General features: G+C 42.1%; 1 protein-coding gene across 1 annotated transcript in view; it reads right to left on the reverse strand.

Moving 5' to 3' along the window:
• Nucleotides 1-1,501: 1,501 nt before the first annotated feature.
• Nucleotides 1,502-16,236, reverse strand: part of PELI2 (pellino E3 ubiquitin protein ligase family member 2) — an 82,911-nt gene continuing 68,176 nt past the window's right edge. The window contains exons 3-6 of the mRNA XM_030452048.1: nucleotides 12,213-12,314; nucleotides 5,952-6,149; nucleotides 5,101-5,289; nucleotides 1,502-2,115 (exon numbers count right to left, since the gene is read on the reverse strand). Coding sequence (XP_030307908.1) covers nucleotides 1,549-2,115; nucleotides 5,101-5,289; nucleotides 5,952-6,149; nucleotides 12,213-12,314 — 1,056 coding nt within the window. The 3' untranslated portion in view covers nucleotides 1,502-1,548. The remainder of the gene's footprint in view (nucleotides 2,116-5,100; nucleotides 5,290-5,951; nucleotides 6,150-12,212; nucleotides 12,315-16,236) is intronic.

A 16,236-nucleotide genomic window follows, 5' to 3' on the forward strand; every position in this document is an offset into this window, starting at 1 on the left:
AGGATAAAAAATAAAAAAAAAAACAACCAAACTGCAAATCAAAGAGTTTTCATCCTGTGTGAAATGAAAGTAACAGTGGGCGGGGTACATCTCTCATGAAATTCTGATTTAATTATTTCCATAGTAAATATTTACCAGCTCTCTGAAAAAGTCAGGAATTTCAAGTGAGCCACCTCAGATGTACCACCCTGGCACAGATATTTGATTACATTTTGAATACTGTTTTGATTTGCAAACATTTGGGGGAAAAAAAAAAAAAAAAGATACAAATACATCTCTATCTAGAAAAAAGAGGAAAAAAAAAAAGGTGACAGATGGCAGCAAGTTGAAAACTGAACAAAAATACTCAGTTGAACTAAAAATGAGGCTCTCCTTACAGCACTTTGGGTAGTAAGTGAGCTTAAAAATCATTTTAAATTGCTTTTTTTTTTTTAAATTCAAAACATAACAGCATATAACCACAGTCCATTCAAGCACTGGCAAAGCTGAACAGTCCCATCCTTGGGCTTAGATTTAAACAGGACCTAAGTGCTTTCCTGAATTCAGGTCTCTGTAAATAAGTTCTGTAGAAGTTGTACCTAAAACTTCTGTCTTGCTGAGGCACTACCCCCCCCTTCATTAATGCCAGTTTTTCAAGGCTCACCACATCTCAATGAACCCAAGGGTATGCAAAAAGCAATCAGAGCAAGTTAATTTAAGCAGAGATAAAAAAGGCCAGACTACACATACCCAGAACATTGACAAACTTAGTTCTGTTTTTTTAAGGAAAAAAAAAAAAAAAGTAAAGAGGTTTCATCAGACACAGGTTAAATGGGAGGGTGGGGAATAAAAGGAATTAAAAAAAAAAACCAAACCAGCCATATACCATACATAATGAACAGTGAATATCTATTTCTCTGAAAGGAAATCAATGCAAACAGGATCTCCTCAGTTTCAAGTAATCCTTGATGCCTTTTTGGGCAGCTGTGTTATACCATAATAGATATTTTAATAGCTTTTATAGTCTACAATTTAGGCAGCTAATTTTTCTCTTACATATCCAATTATCTCTAGTGAACATTCACCTATGGCTGTCCACACATTCTGTATTAGCTCCTTGAGAAACTATTCAAGTTAAATTATACTGTAAATTAAAGACAGTTACATTCTGTATGCTCCTCCTAGGTTTTGAAAAATAGGTTTTAAAGGCTTGTCAAAGTTTAGAAGCAAAAACCTTTCCATTAAAAAATCTCAGCTTAAAAAAATCATTAAGACACCTTGTTCTGATTCCAGGGTACTGATAAAAAGTGTTACAAATATACTACAATTTGACCAAGACAACTTCATGAATATGCTGCCTTTGAGCATGCAACCCCACCGATATCTGTCGAGTTCCAGGTATCAAGGTATCCCAAAACTCCACCACAGTTCCTCACAACTGCCTCGTCAGTTCCCCCATCCCCACCCTATGAAGAACATTATAAAAACCTCCGAGTTAGTGGCCAAAAAAAAAAAAAAAAAATCTTCACAGTAAGTTCAAGAAAAACTTTATTGTGGCAAAGCCTTCCATCAGTCAACCGGCCCCTGAAAAATGAGCTTGATGCAGTTGTGCTCCCCACTCAGCTGTGTTGCACAGAAGGGGCAGGCAGCGTGGAAGGCGTGAGTCCCGTGAGGCAGTGGGATCTGGGACCAGTATTTTGCAGACTTTTCAGAGCAGACGTGTCCACAGGGGGTGAAAGCATGAGTGGGGGGGCCAGCGTCCACGTAAAAACCCGCTTCGCAACCCAGCCAGAGGGGCACGTAGGGCCCAACGGTTCTGCACATGGGACATTCCCTCTCGTTGGCCTCCGTGTCACTACGGTGTCCCCAGTTGTGATAGCCATGGACGTGGCCACAGCTGAGGTAGGCCCAGGGCTGCTTCTCTTCCACCACGTCCTTACGGTTGATGCTGGGAAAAGCCAAAGTGTTCAAGCCCACGGGGCACTGGGGTCTGGCGGCGTTGATCTCCTGCCGCAGGGCTTCGATGTGCTTCTGAGTCGGGGTGTGGAAAAGCCCGTCTGCTGTCCTCCAGAGAAGGGTGGCTCCACACAGGTCGATGAGGGAACCATCCTGGAGGATGTTGGTCTCATTTTCTACCTAGGGGGAGGATATCAAGATAAGGAGTTAAGCCCGAGAGCTTTCACAGACAACTGGAGTTAATTCTAGAAACGCGCGGGGCTTCCTCGGCAAATCGCTGCTACCTGATTTTATTGTTTTCTTTTTTCCTCAGGGCTGAATCTACCTCATGTCTCCTACCCTAAATATTAAATATATTAATGTAATTTAATATTATAATAAGCACGGGTCTCTGCTGGAACAGGAGGTCCTAAAATTGCAGCTGTCCCACAGCATGGCAAGATTAATTATTACACAGCCTTCCTGCCTGAAATTCTTTGGGAAAGGTATTACAGGAGTTGTCACTCCTGGATTTACAAATCCCCTCTGCCTCTGAGCATGCTGCTTTTCCTCTCTAATAGTGATCCTCTGTCTGCCTTTGGCATGTTTCATAGAATCATAGAGTCCTAGAATTGGCTGGGTTGGAAGGGACCTCAGAGATCATCAAGTCCAACCCTTGATCCACTCCCACTGCAGTTCCCAGCCCATGGCACTCAGTGCCACATCCAGGCTCTTTGGAAAGATCTCCAGACATGGAGAATCCACTACTTCCCTGGGCAGCCCATTCCAATGCCTGATCACCCTCTCCAGAAAGAAATTCTTTCGAATCTCCAACCTAAACCTCCCCTGGCACAACTTGAGACCCTGCCCTCTTGTCTTGCTGAGAGTTGCCTGGGAAAAGAGCCCAACCCCCCCCTGGCTCCAACCTCCTTTCAGGGAGTTGGAGAGAGTGATGAGGTCTCCCCTGAGCCTCCTCTTCTCCAGCCTCAACACCCCCAGCTCCCTCAGCCCTTCCTCACAGGACTTGTGCTGGATCCCTTCACAGCCTCCTTGCTCTTCTCTGGACCTGCTCCAGCACCTCAATCTCCTTCCTGAGCTGAGGGGCCCAGAACTGGACACAGTTTCAGGTAGGTTCAGGATGGACTGAAGAGGAAACCTGCCATTCCCTAAGGGCTGTATTCATGGATTGTTCCCCTGGAATTCCCTGCCCATCTAGACTGGCAGAGGCTTCTCATGCAGCAGATTATCTTTTTGGGACTCAAAACTGCTACCTAGGACAGACCAGCTGCCCAGCTACTCTTTTTTTTTTATTTTTTTTGGCTTGTGGAAAATGTAAAGCACTTTGCAGAAGCCTGAACTCCTGCAGGGTTCCTCAGCAGCAGTGAAACTCTTCCACAGATGCATTAGGGATAAATGACAGACCCAGCACACAGGTACTTATGCACATTTTATCTTCACAGCAGAGGGAATTACCAGGGGAATTTCTGATGTGATCAGCTGAGGCCACACAGGCTCAAACTCTGAACAGTTAACCATCCCCACTAGTTAGGCCCTTTATTTAATGAGGTTTTCCATGCAAATACAACCCCAATGTGTGCTGCCTAAAGGCTTTTCTCATCTGACTAAGAGCAGGTACTTAAAACATTTTCAAGGGATTATGCCAAATGCACATTGTACTCTGTTGAAATATTAATTTATTTTAATGCCACAAACATATGAGCAACTCGTGCCTACTGGTCCCAATTCAATAATGCTTAAGATATATTAAAAAGGTTCTTTATGAAATTAAAAGATAACAGACCTACTGCCTGGCTATATACATGGAAACTAGGTAGAAAATACCACTAAGGCAAATCAAATACCCAAACACAAATACATTAAGTAGGTCACATGAAATATTCACATCTGCCTAAGAACACTATGAATTATAACCAATTTGGCATTCAGATTTTAATCCAGTTTAAATTCAGATTACCTGGGGATCACCCTTGCCCCAAACACCTAGATGGTACAATACAGACTAGAAAAAAAAAAAAAAGGTCACCAGCAGAAAAATCCAGTGGTTGAAGTAGAGATGAGGGAAGCATTTGAAGCACCTTTTTGATAATTCCTTCCCAAACAGCAACACAAAAAGCTCTCTCATATGCACTGTGTTCAGTTCATTATACAGTGTGCATTTGGTTTTATGAACCCAATCAAGGAATACTGATCACATCAATACCAGTGTGCCATGTAATTTTATTTAAATGAGGATTCAAGTCATTTTGGATGCAGGGAAAGGAATTTATTTGCTTGACTATTGCCTTTCTTCAGCAGCACTAAAAAAGGTGTTTTGCTAACCAAGTACAAGGGGTGCAATTGCAACATCATCTGTCTCAGTCCCCCAGGCAATATTTGCCTGCCACCATTCAAGTGACAAAGCAATTTATGTACTGCAGGCTGCCTCCTGAAAACAGAGCAGGAGATGCAAACCCCCCCTTCCTAACTCCTTTAAGCAACCAGTTTTCTGCAAAGCTGAGAAGTCAGGTCAGGTGAGGGCATGGGGTACCTCAAACACCAGCAGCCCAGTGGGAAACGCAAGGCACAAAAGCAACTTTGGCACCAAGAAGAGAAGGATTCTCCCCCATCCCATCGTGTGCCCCCTTTCTCCATCCTTAAACCTGAGCAGCTGGGTGAAAGCTGCAAAAGAAAAGGGGTGTCTTCACAGGAGCTGAACATCCTCTGACTTTCCAAATGCTGACACAGAGTACAAGAGGTGAACCATGAAGGTTCTTCCAGGTCTACAGGCAGGACAACAAACCAACCTGCCCAGAGACAAATGCCTTCTGGGTCCTTTGCATGCAAGCAAACTCCCTTTTAAGACATTACTGGAAAACCCAGCTCCCTGTGCAGTTACTTATGTCCCCATATCCCAGATGGACACTTCAGATTCAAGGCCAACATTTATTTAGTTCTTACAGTCTGTGCTATGTCACTTAGAAAAGTGACATTAGTAGAAAACTTAAAGAATGTTCTCCTGCACAAACAGAAACAGAACAAGCAGCACAGAATCTACTGCAACAGGCAGCTACTCAGATGATTTCATTACCCAGGGACAATGCTGTTACTCTGCAGTGACTCTCTGGCTCCATTCCATGCCAGGAAAACAAATATCCCTTGTTTTAGTATCAGTTCTTTTCAGCTCACCAGTTTTCCCCTTTGTTGAGCAGATCTGGTTTCCCGGAGTGTGTACACATCACCACAGACAGAGATCTCCCTCCAGACTCCAGGTTTGGACTCCTCAGTGAATCCTCCTTTTGGATGCATGACCAGAACCCCATTAGTTGTCAATCCATCCATGTGGCCATCAGGATTTTTCCATTTTGCTGCTTTTTCCTGCATGTGACAACCACCCCAGGAGAGGCAAGAGTTTTAGCTAGAAGTTCATGAACTCAAACTTTACACACTGAGGTTTCACTAAGCACTGTCTAAACACAACTCTTCCTCACTGTCCAGCAGTGGGTAAAAGAGATTTATTAAAAAAAACCACATTTTTTCAGAGTATCTTGTGCCAGAGCAGGAATGCTTTTTGACTGCACACCTTCAACTGCTACTCTCTGAAATATTATTATTATTTTAAAATCAGCTGGGTGCCTCTCACTGCAGAGATTAAGGCCTCCAAGGATCCAATCCACCCTGGAAGGGACACATCCTTTTCCACAATGCAGCTGACTTGTTCCTTGGTGCTCAGAACTGCAACTGCAGCTTCTATCACACCCAGCATCAAGAATTTATCAGGCAAACCTAAAGAGAAGCCAGCAGCAGCTACTGAAGGAGAACTGTTAAAGACAATTATGACCCTGAGTCCATCTTGTCATAAATCAAGCCCATAAAAACTGCAATTTCTACTTAAGACTGCAGCTGCTACACTGGAGCAATAAAAGTCTAATGACAGCATATAAGTTACCAACTAGTACAAAGGAATTTTGGGGCTTTGAAGAGAGCAGAATAAATCCCAGAGTTTGCTCATATAGAACATAATTGTTAGTAGTACTTACACCAAGAAATATATTTTTAGAAGAGTCAAAGCCAGCTGCAAAAATCCTTGCTGTGTAAGGTGGGCTCCTGTCACACACAATCCTGCAGGCAAAACGGGATATGGTGCTTTGGGTGATCTGGGTCTCATCATTATTTTGACTTCCAGAAATAGTATCTGTTACTACAAAGTCTATGGGGCTTTCTGTGGACCTCCCAACCTGCAAGAGTATAAAGATAATGGTTGAATTAGAAAAAAAAGCCAGAGAAACAGCAAGCATTAGGAATGGCATTTGGCAAAATTAATGTTGATGGCATCAGTGAGCTCCTTTCTATCAGATTTTTGGATGGCAAGAGCCAAGCAGGGACTGTTCTGTATTTTCACATTTTTCCTTTACAGAAACACATCACTGACTTGGCAAGACAATTTTTCACTTGTACAACTGCTGCACATCCTTGTCCAGCAATGAATTGTTGGGACAGAATGTCATCAACAGCATGAAAAGTATTCTCACCTTGATATTCCATAATCCAGCCACAGCAAATCACTTCCCTCTAGATTATTTTGGCTAAGAAACTCCTAGCTTGAAATGACAAGTTTTATTCACATGTCTAATTCTTAGTTATTTGCCATGAAAAAGGACCCAGAACTTGAGTTATTCTGATGCACCAGAAACAAAAAACTACTCACCTTCATGTTTTCAGAATTTATAGTTCCAGTACAGAAGAGTTTTCAAGTAAAACCCAAAGGATGATTAAATCTATTCCTAATCAGGTGAGTGCATGACTAAAGAAATTAAAACATTTCTCCAGCAGAAACAAAACACAGCTGATCAGTAGACAGCATTTTTCTGTTCCAATACTTATAAATTTTAATTCTAAAACTGCAAACATCTAGGCATCTGGAACAGAAAACTTCATTACAAAATGGACAGAGGAATCTGACTGCCAAGCACACAGTGAAACTTTGGATACTTAAATTACTTTCAACACCAAACTTGAATCTGAGGAACAAGTGGATCAGAATATTAATTTTATAGACACCTTCTGATCAAACAGAAGAAAAATCAAGAATATTCTTTACATGAAACTTCAGTATGAGGGATCTATATTTATATAAAATCACCTCCTCACTAAACATCATCTCACTGTCCCCCCAGAAGTTACATCTTGCTTCTCTTGGGTTCCAAAGGCAGCTGTGGGAACAGATGTATGGTTCCATCATTAACAAGAGTCTCTGCTAATTGCATTTGCTCTGTCTGCTTCAACAGTAAAGAAACATTATTCAAGAGTGATTAATACTTAACCTTGTCACAACATGAAGTGATAAGAGCACAAGGATCTTTTCTGTACTTCTCTCCTGCTTTCCCTTCTGCTCATTTTCTACAGAAAATAAAATGAGTACTAAAATACCCAGGAGACAGAGTTCAGAAACTGTTAAATATAGGAGATTTCTTATTAATCTAACTTGACAAGTTGAAGCTAAGACTTTGGAAGTTTTGTTTCCCCCCTTTCAGTCTTATTTAACAGCCTTCTATTTCCCACCCAATGCAAATCCTGTCAGCACCTCCCAGCAGCAGGAAATAAACAAGAACAAACATGAAGTTGGTTGATAACAAGTTTCTGCCTGTTGCAGGCTCTCAAACAGCCCCCTCTCAAAGCTTTTAGATGCAATTACAAAAACCTGCCTTATTTTCCCTTAAAGGGTGAAAAAACTCAAGTGTGTGCACCTCATCTTCCTCACATCATGTCAGTCAGCATGAAGGCTGAATTTGTTTGGAGATCTAAGCATTGCCATCTAGATATTAAGGTCTTGTGTGGTTTTATATTGAGTATTTTGACAACATAATTACTTTCATTATTTTATCTATTCTATATGACAAAGGTGTCTATATTCCTTTGGGGGAAAAAAAAAGTATTTTGTTTTCTTTTGGGTTTTTCTTTTCTTTTTGAGAAGCCTTCCAGAGGATCAGTCTGGTGTCTTCTGCTATATTTCAACAACATTCATAGAATCATAGAATTGGCTGGGTTGGAAGGGACCTCAGAGATCATCAGGTCCAACCCTTGATCCACTCCCACTGCAGTTCCCAGCCCATGGCACTCAGTGCCACATCCAGGCTCTTTGGAAAGATCTCCAGACACGGAGAATCCACTACTTCCCTGGGCAGCCCATTCCAATGCCTGATCACCCTCTCCAGAAAGAAATTCTTTCTCATCTCCAACCTAAACCTCCCCTGGCACAACTTGAGACCCTGCCCTCTTGTCTTGCTGAGAGTTGCCTGGGAAAAGAGCCCAACCCCCCCCTGGCTCCAACCTCCTTTCAGGGAGTTGGAGAGAGTGATGAGGTCTCCCCTGAGCCTCCTCTTCTCCAGCCTCAACACCCCCAGCTCCCTCAGCCCTTCCTCACAGGAATTCTGCTGGATCCCTTCACAGCCTCCTTGCTCTTCTCTGGACCTGCTCCAGCACCTCAATCTCCTTCCTGAGCTGAGGGGCCCAGAACTGGACACAGGACTCAAGCTGTGGCCTCCCCAGGGCTGAGCACAGGGGCAGAATCCCTTCCCTGGACCTGCTGGCCACGCTGTTCCTGATCCAGGCCAGGATGCCATTGGCCTTCTTGGCTACCTGGGCACACTGCTGGCTCCTGTTCAGCTTCCTGTCAATCCAGACTCCCAGGTCCCTTTCTGCCTTCAAAACGTGGTTATTTCCTCCTGCTTTCTGTCAATTCAAAATTCTGGACTTGAGACCAGCAGAGATGAAAAGACCTTGGGCACAAATGAGGAATTTTATGCTAATTTTAACTCAGTTGATGTTGCAGTCTGACTCCAGTCACTACAGACCTAGTTCTACAATTCAAATTATTCTTTACAGACTATTTCTCAATTTCCTTCTCTTTTCCTCTATAGCACAGAAGACTTTTTTTTTTTAGTTATTTTAGGCTGCACTTTGGGACTCTCCTTGTTAAGTGTGTCATATTCTGTATCATTTCACCAAGTTATTTCTAATAATAAACCATAAATCTTCCAACTGATGCATAAGACAGCTTCTGTTGTCTACACTCCAGGTTACTGCTGGGAGCTGCTTCAAGGCAGGCACTCAATCAATTTGCAAGTGTCTGCTGTCCATCAAAGAAGAGCTATTAAAAATGCTCACTCCTGAGACAAGGCAAGACCAGACAGCCTGCCAGCAGATGATTTAAACTGCTGCAGATTCCTGGACCTCAAAAGAATTGCACTCTGATGATAGGGAGAACTGGGACCATGCATCTTCTGAAGGGCAGAGGAAAAAAAAAATTAAAATCAAATCTTTGTATGGAATGTACTCACTACTTGTATAAACTTGTGGTTTTTAAGGTACTGGCTACACATTTTGGTTTATTGCAGTGGTATAAACATACAATCAACCTGTTCTTGTCTAATCAAACCATCAACAGGTTCTACTCCAACTGATGGATCATCCACAGAATGGTTACTTGGCTCTGAAGGAAACCTTCATTTTTAGCTGCCTATAGAGGCTGCAGCATATAGAGTTTGGGAGATGCCAGGCAGAACAGATTAATACATCCTTTTTGTTATGAAATGAAGAAACCTCTTAGACAAAGTTACATGTTGACACAAATTTCAGGGCTGAATTATATGTAGGAAAAAACCCCACAACTAAACACAACACAGCAGAATAGGTCTTCACGGGTTAGAAATGGTTGGTACCAAAGGAACCAAGCTACAACTTCTCCTTCCCTTTTCCCTGTCTCAGATCCCAGTGACCCAGGTGTTGCTAGGAACTTCCACTCTGAGCTAATTGCATCCCTTACTATGGTTACCTGAGTCAAGTCCTGCAGAACTCCTCTCCCATTTGACACAGGAGGAAGATGGAGATTAAAAAATAAATCTCAGTGATTTTCCCAAGATAACACATTAGCAGCAGCCAAGGAGAGGCCTCAATCCTCAACATAATCCTCCAGACCAGGCATTACCCTTCCCTTTTCAGCTTTCACATCTTTGCTGGTGTTCTCCAAAAGCCAGGAAGGCACACTTGGAAAAATAAAAAGCAACTCCAAGGACTGCCTATCCAAGTGATGCTTGAGCAGCAGGAAGGTTTTACTTGGTGAAGCAATGAAGACAACACAGAATTCACCATCATAGAATCATAGAATTGGCTGGGTTGGAAGGGACCTCAGAGATCATCGAGTCCAACCCTTACCACAGGGCAGCACAAAACAGCCCCCAGGTAACTTCCCTCTGGCCACCCACACTGAGATTACTAATGAAAAGCTAAGGGCTTATCCAAATAACAGACAAATCCTTCAGCTGCTCTGTGGTGTTACTTTAGCAACAAAACCTTGCCACAGTTTAAAAGTCCTTTTCCCATTCTCAGAAGAAAGCAACAGAGAGGGGAAAAAAAGGACACAGTGCTTGAGGAGAGGCTGAGATCAGCCACAGCCTGGCAGTCTACACATCTCAAGAGAGAAGAAACTAAGAGATTTCAGCAATATGGAAGCCTTAACCCTGCCAGAGTTATCTGAGGGGACAGAGACACTTTATGGGCACAAGATACAGCTCAAAAAGTTTGATTGTTATCAAGTGGGAGAGCTTGACCTCTCAGACAGATGTATGGCAGAGAAATGCTTGGAACACAGGTGAAAAAAGCAAGAGTTTTATGGGACACTTCACCAGGTAGCTGAGAGCTGCCAGAAGATGCAAGCAGGATTCAGGTACAGCACCAGTAAGAGATGTGCACCCCAGCAGCAGACAGAGAAGCCCAGCAGCCCTCTGGGTCAGGCAGCACAATTCCTCCTCTGCTGAGCATCAGGGGATCTCAAAGGGGAGCAAGGGAGGCTGTGATGTTACCTGGGCTATGTTATGAGTGACAGTGACATTAAAGTGACATCTCCAACATCCCAACTTACCTAATTCTTTATCAATAACCTCTCCAAGTAAAAGCTGTAACCACCAGTAGTCAATATTATGATATTATGCAGTCAAGAACTGCACTGTCTGTACAATATGACCACAGAAGCAGCTGTTCTGCAACTTTTCTATATTGATTTTTTTTTTTTTGGTGTGTGTGTGTATACAAGTGGAAAATTAACAGCTTTCCAAAATGGGTTTTCATAATTTACATGAAGAAGTTTCACTGGAGATACTCAAGGCACAAAAGCAGCTTGCAGAGATAACAAGTATCACACAGTAACCCAAAAGGATGGCTTGTATTTTCCTGTTACTAGTTAACATGGAGAAAGCTATTTCAGGTCACTCTGGCTGTGGGATCCTTTTCTAGCTACCTATTCATGCAGCACCACCTGAAAAAGACTGTTGGGTTTTTGGGTTTTTTTAATCAATCCCTATTTGGACCCAATTGTTCCCAAGTCACACTACGAAAAATTTTCATGAAGATAAAAAAAAAAAAACAGAATCCACATGAAGCAAAACCACTTTGATCTTGACAGAGCTATTTCCTCTTCTGTTAACAACACTCAACTGCTGACCCTTCAAAATGTGAAAGTCTGAATGAGAAGGGATAACAACTCATGACAAGATGCTCTAATTACAGGGGTCACTGACAAGACAGCCCCAATTAATGTGGATTGGAAAATGCTGCTTGTGTTTGTTTGCCTCAGAGCTTCACATTTAAGTTTGTACAGGATTTCTGCTCTCTCACTGCATATAAAAACAAGCATTGCACAAGAAAATTACTTAGGCTACCAGAATGTTAGCTGATGAGTACATGGCAGAGTGAAAACATCTTGGAGAGGAGGTACCAGAGAAACTCAGCAGTCTTCTACACCATTTAAGATATTTGCACACACTTCAGGAACAGTTTTCTTTATCGTTCTATCACCAGTTTGTCTCCTTTAGAGCACAGCTCCCACATTCCCCACCCTACCTTTGTTTTTTCATTCCTCCCTTCCCCATTCTTTGTCCTACTCCTATCCACTTACTTTTTGCTCCAGCTCCTGGATAAACAGGCAGGTTGGGGGTGTATACTTATGCTCATTCCTGAATCCAAACAGGGCAAACATTTCTTCCCAGTACTCTTGGTAAAGTGGCTACACTGCCCTTGCAGAAAAAGCAGAGCCCAGTGAAAGCAGTGAAGCAGTAAGGATGTTAACAGATGCTTGCACTGTTTGCAGAAGAGCAGATGCAAAATTTCCAATGCTCCCACATTAATGCAGCTGGGTTCCACCATGAAAGTCCCACAGCTCACAGGAAATACCCAGAAGAATATAATACAGAACTGTGGCTCCATATGTTCCTTTAAAAACCAATTTATGTGCTGCAGAGTCTTACCTGAAACATGTCTGTGTCTTTATCATGAGTATATTCCACTACAACAGTCTGGTTTCTGGATAATGTGTAAGAGATACTGTGCTGACCTTTACAGCTGATTGCCTGTTGAAAAAAAGAAATGTCTATTATAACACAGCTGCCACATAAATATTATAATCAAATTCATTTCAGTGTATGAACACCTTTACTACAATCAGGAAAAGCAGTGTATCATAACATTGTGTTACAAGGCTGGGTAAACACAGACAGAAGGAGGTTTTATTGTGTTTTTAATGGAAAACCCCAGGCTGCACTTGTTTGTTTCTAGTTCAGGAGCATTCAATACCTACCACTTTCATAGTTGAGACTCCAAACACATGGGGTTTTTTCTCTCTGGAATCATGTCAAGTTCCTAAACCTCACAGAACTTGTACCCCAAAGATTTGGGGTTTAAGCTTCTTTGTTTGGTTTTTAAAGAAACTGAAGAACACAACTGATCTCTAGTTAAAAGTGCCAGGATTTCAGGAATGTTATTACAGTTAATCAGATTTCTAGTTATATCAAAACCACCTCAACAATTTAATATAAATTATTATGAAGAGCAAGCACATTCAGTGGGTTTTGTCCTCATTAAAGGGTACTTTTTGCTACGTGTCAAAGCAAACTGACCTCTGTAGATATGGGTATAGTAAAGACTAAATACTTTTTAAAAAAAGACAAGAAAATGACAACTCCTGTTACTCTGCTCCATCAAACTAAGACTGAATTCTCTTGGTTAAGACCAAGAATTCTGGTCAAGAGAAAAAGTAAAGCTTCACAATCTTGCTGCAGTCACTGGGGTTTACACAGGGTCTGCAGAACTACTGCAGCTTCATCCTAAAATCCCAGGACTTTTCCTAGGGCTGTGTCACAAGGAGACCTCTTGGTTAAGACTTCCCAGGTTTACATCTGTAGCTTCTCTGCCAAAAAAGTTGATTTGGCTTTCAGACTCAGAAACAGTGAGAACCAATTTTCTGTGATAAACACATAAAGCTGTAAAAAAGGCTCCAGCAATCCTCTCAACCCCCAGAATTCAGCACATGACATCCTTGTGGCACTGATTGCTTCTCAAGCTGCAAGTCTAACACTCACTTAAATGATTAAGCTGTGTCAAAGGGTAATGGCACTGCCTGGAAATACACCAGGATGAGCATAAAAGCTTCAAGACAGGGAAACCAAGCTGAGGAACTACATCTGTGGCTATCAGGGAAATACAAGCAAGTTTAAGGCCCATATAACTGCACACAATTATGAAAGGCAATGATTGTTACTGCTCAGAAAACACTTAGCTATCAAATTAATAAGTTAATTAAAGCTTTCTCCAGCTTTCTGCTATGGGGGGGTAATTTTCTAGAAGAGATTCCCTCATTAGAGCTCCACTCCTTCAAGCCCCTCTTCCCTGACAAAATTCAGATGGGGATTATTGAAGCAAGCAACTAAATGGATTCTATTCATCCCTCTGTCACCTCTCCCAAACCATCCCAAAGCTACAGATCAATTATGAAACAAATCATCAGAAGTCTGACTGAATACTGGAGGTACAAAACCCACCAACATGCATACTAAAAACTACCAAGAGTTAGCAGAAGTGTTTGACCCAGAATTATAGAAAAAACAGATTTTTTTTGGTTTTTTGTAGATTTTGTGCATTTACAGCAACAGATCAGAGATTTTACACCATGCCTCTTGCTCAAAGCCCCCAGCAGCTCCAACACCTGCCAAAGATTTAGGCTTAGGGGATAAAGGAATGGTCAAGATGACCTTTTCCCTGTCCCTTCCAGTATTTTTTTTCCTGCAACAAAGCTTTTATCAAGCCATAAAGTCTAATTTCCCTGATTTTATTCAAACCATTGTACCAACAGCTGAAAAGAGAGGTAAAGATTCCTGGTGACCAGCAGTCCAGAGATTCTAAATTCCCTAGTTTGGATTTATAGTTTCTTTTGTAACAACCATGACCCTAACACGCAGGGTGTTCTGAGATGCCATTCAGCTGCAGCCACCAACAAGGACACTGAACTGGGGGACCCAAGTGGGTGCCAGGAGGTTTCCTTTAGGGGTGTTTGACGACTAACAAGGGGATCTCAAGCCCTGAGCAGGTCCCAGGTGTTCCTAGAATATAAATGAACTGAAGAGATGAACAAGGGACCCTTACACCTGGGTGTTTTCAGCATAACATGGCAATAATAAATTTACAGATTATTGGAGCTCATCATTTCAAACACAGAAAGGAAGAGCTTTCACACACAAAGATTTCATTTGTTTCCACAAAACTGTGTTGCAGCTGAGGGTACAAGAGAGGACAGACCCACCAGCAGCTCTGAACACCATGGTCTTGGCTCCATCTCCAGTCTGTGCAACACTGAGCAGCAGGATCAAAGGAAAATTCATGTTAAAATGCATGCCCTAAGCTTCTGATCTTGTCAGACAAGACACTGGGTCCAATGGGAACTTTGGTGAGACCCAAACTGCAAATTTTCAGGTCTGATGGAAAAAATAAGGGGGGGAATATGAACTTTCAGAATGATTTGGTGAAGTCATGTACTACAACTACAGAACGTGGGCTTAGATATGTTCATAACTCCCATTAGGCTGAGCAGGCTCAGTACCTCCTCTGAAATATCAAAGCAGGATATAATTTTCTGTGTTTTCCTTCCCCTCCCCTTTCTTTTCCACTATTTAAAGTGTGAAATTCCTCATTTCATTTCCTGGAATTGTTTATTATTGTTATAATTATTTTTTTTAATTAAAAAAAAAAGCTAAGAACATCAGGAGAAATGTTTCAACTTAGGTGCTTTCACACTCTGCACACAATTCCAAGACATTTCCCAGGTATTTTAACTTGCAGGTCTCAACACACTTGGCCACTTCCAAGTGAAAGAGTAACAGTACTTCAGGAACTGCATAAAACAGAAGAAATATTCACAATCACTGTGACAATGGACAAGTAAATACCTTAACAAAACAGTACTGTAAGTAGAATGCAGCCACAGGAAGGATTCTGACAGCTTGAGGAGCTAGAGAACCACACAAGCCCCCCAAAAGTCTGGAGATTAATCCCCTTAAAATTAGTCAGTAGCAACCAAAATACTGAGGTCACCTTTTCACTGTTTTTAACATTCAGATGTCTAAACTTTTCTTTTTTTCCTCCTGGTAGGATTCTCCCCTGAAAAGCCCTGATTCTGTCACATTATTGCTGTGAGAGCAGCCCAAGGTCTCACAAAACATACAGCAGCAGCACCAAATCCCAGCAGGTGACTCCTTCCAGCATTTCCAGCTTCCAGGCAGGAATTAAAACACAAACTAAGTGGGCACTGAACCTTTCCTGTCTCTCCTCTCCTCCACTCCAAAGCTGCAAAGATCCAGCAGAGCAGCAGGGTGTATTTTCAAAGCTTGTACACAAGAGTCCTCCACATCTTTGAGTGTGTGGGCCAACAGCAGCTTCATTTGTGAGCAGCTTTCTCGTGGCTTTTAGAAGTTGACTGAAAATCAGCAACTGAGCACAGGAAAAATGAACCAAAACACAGATTAGTTCCCAACAGAAATACATGCTGGAAAAATCTTGCTGATCTATAAAGCCTGAGGCTGCCAAACACAGTGGAAATGGGTGGCTCCAGAGTGGCCAGAGGATATGCCACCTCTTGTCCAGCAGAAATACCACTGGGGGGATACAACCTGGATTAATTCAGTCATCTTACATAAGTTTTATATGAATTCAAGTCATTCCTTTTGGAGGAAACTGATAGCAAAGGGGAGACTTAGCTGACAACAATTCTGTGGAGGGATGGAGGGAACAAATCACAGCAAGCAAGGCATTTCCCCAGAATAATTCCACTGCTAGGACTCCACGTTGGGGCTGAGGGATTTTAAAAAGTCCAAATGCTGCACAAAAGCAAGGTGGGAAACCTCATCCCTCACAGTAAACTTCCCCATACCCCATTCCAGTGATTTGGGGTCATCACAACAGCCATATGTTACCAGAGACTGAAAGGAGCTGCATCTGAGAAGA

This window comes from Calypte anna, chromosome 5A, assembly GCF_003957555.1.
Source record: "Calypte anna isolate BGI_N300 chromosome 5A, bCalAnn1_v1.p, whole genome shotgun sequence".
Classification (NCBI taxonomy): domain Eukaryota; kingdom Metazoa; phylum Chordata; class Aves; order Apodiformes; family Trochilidae; genus Calypte; species Calypte anna.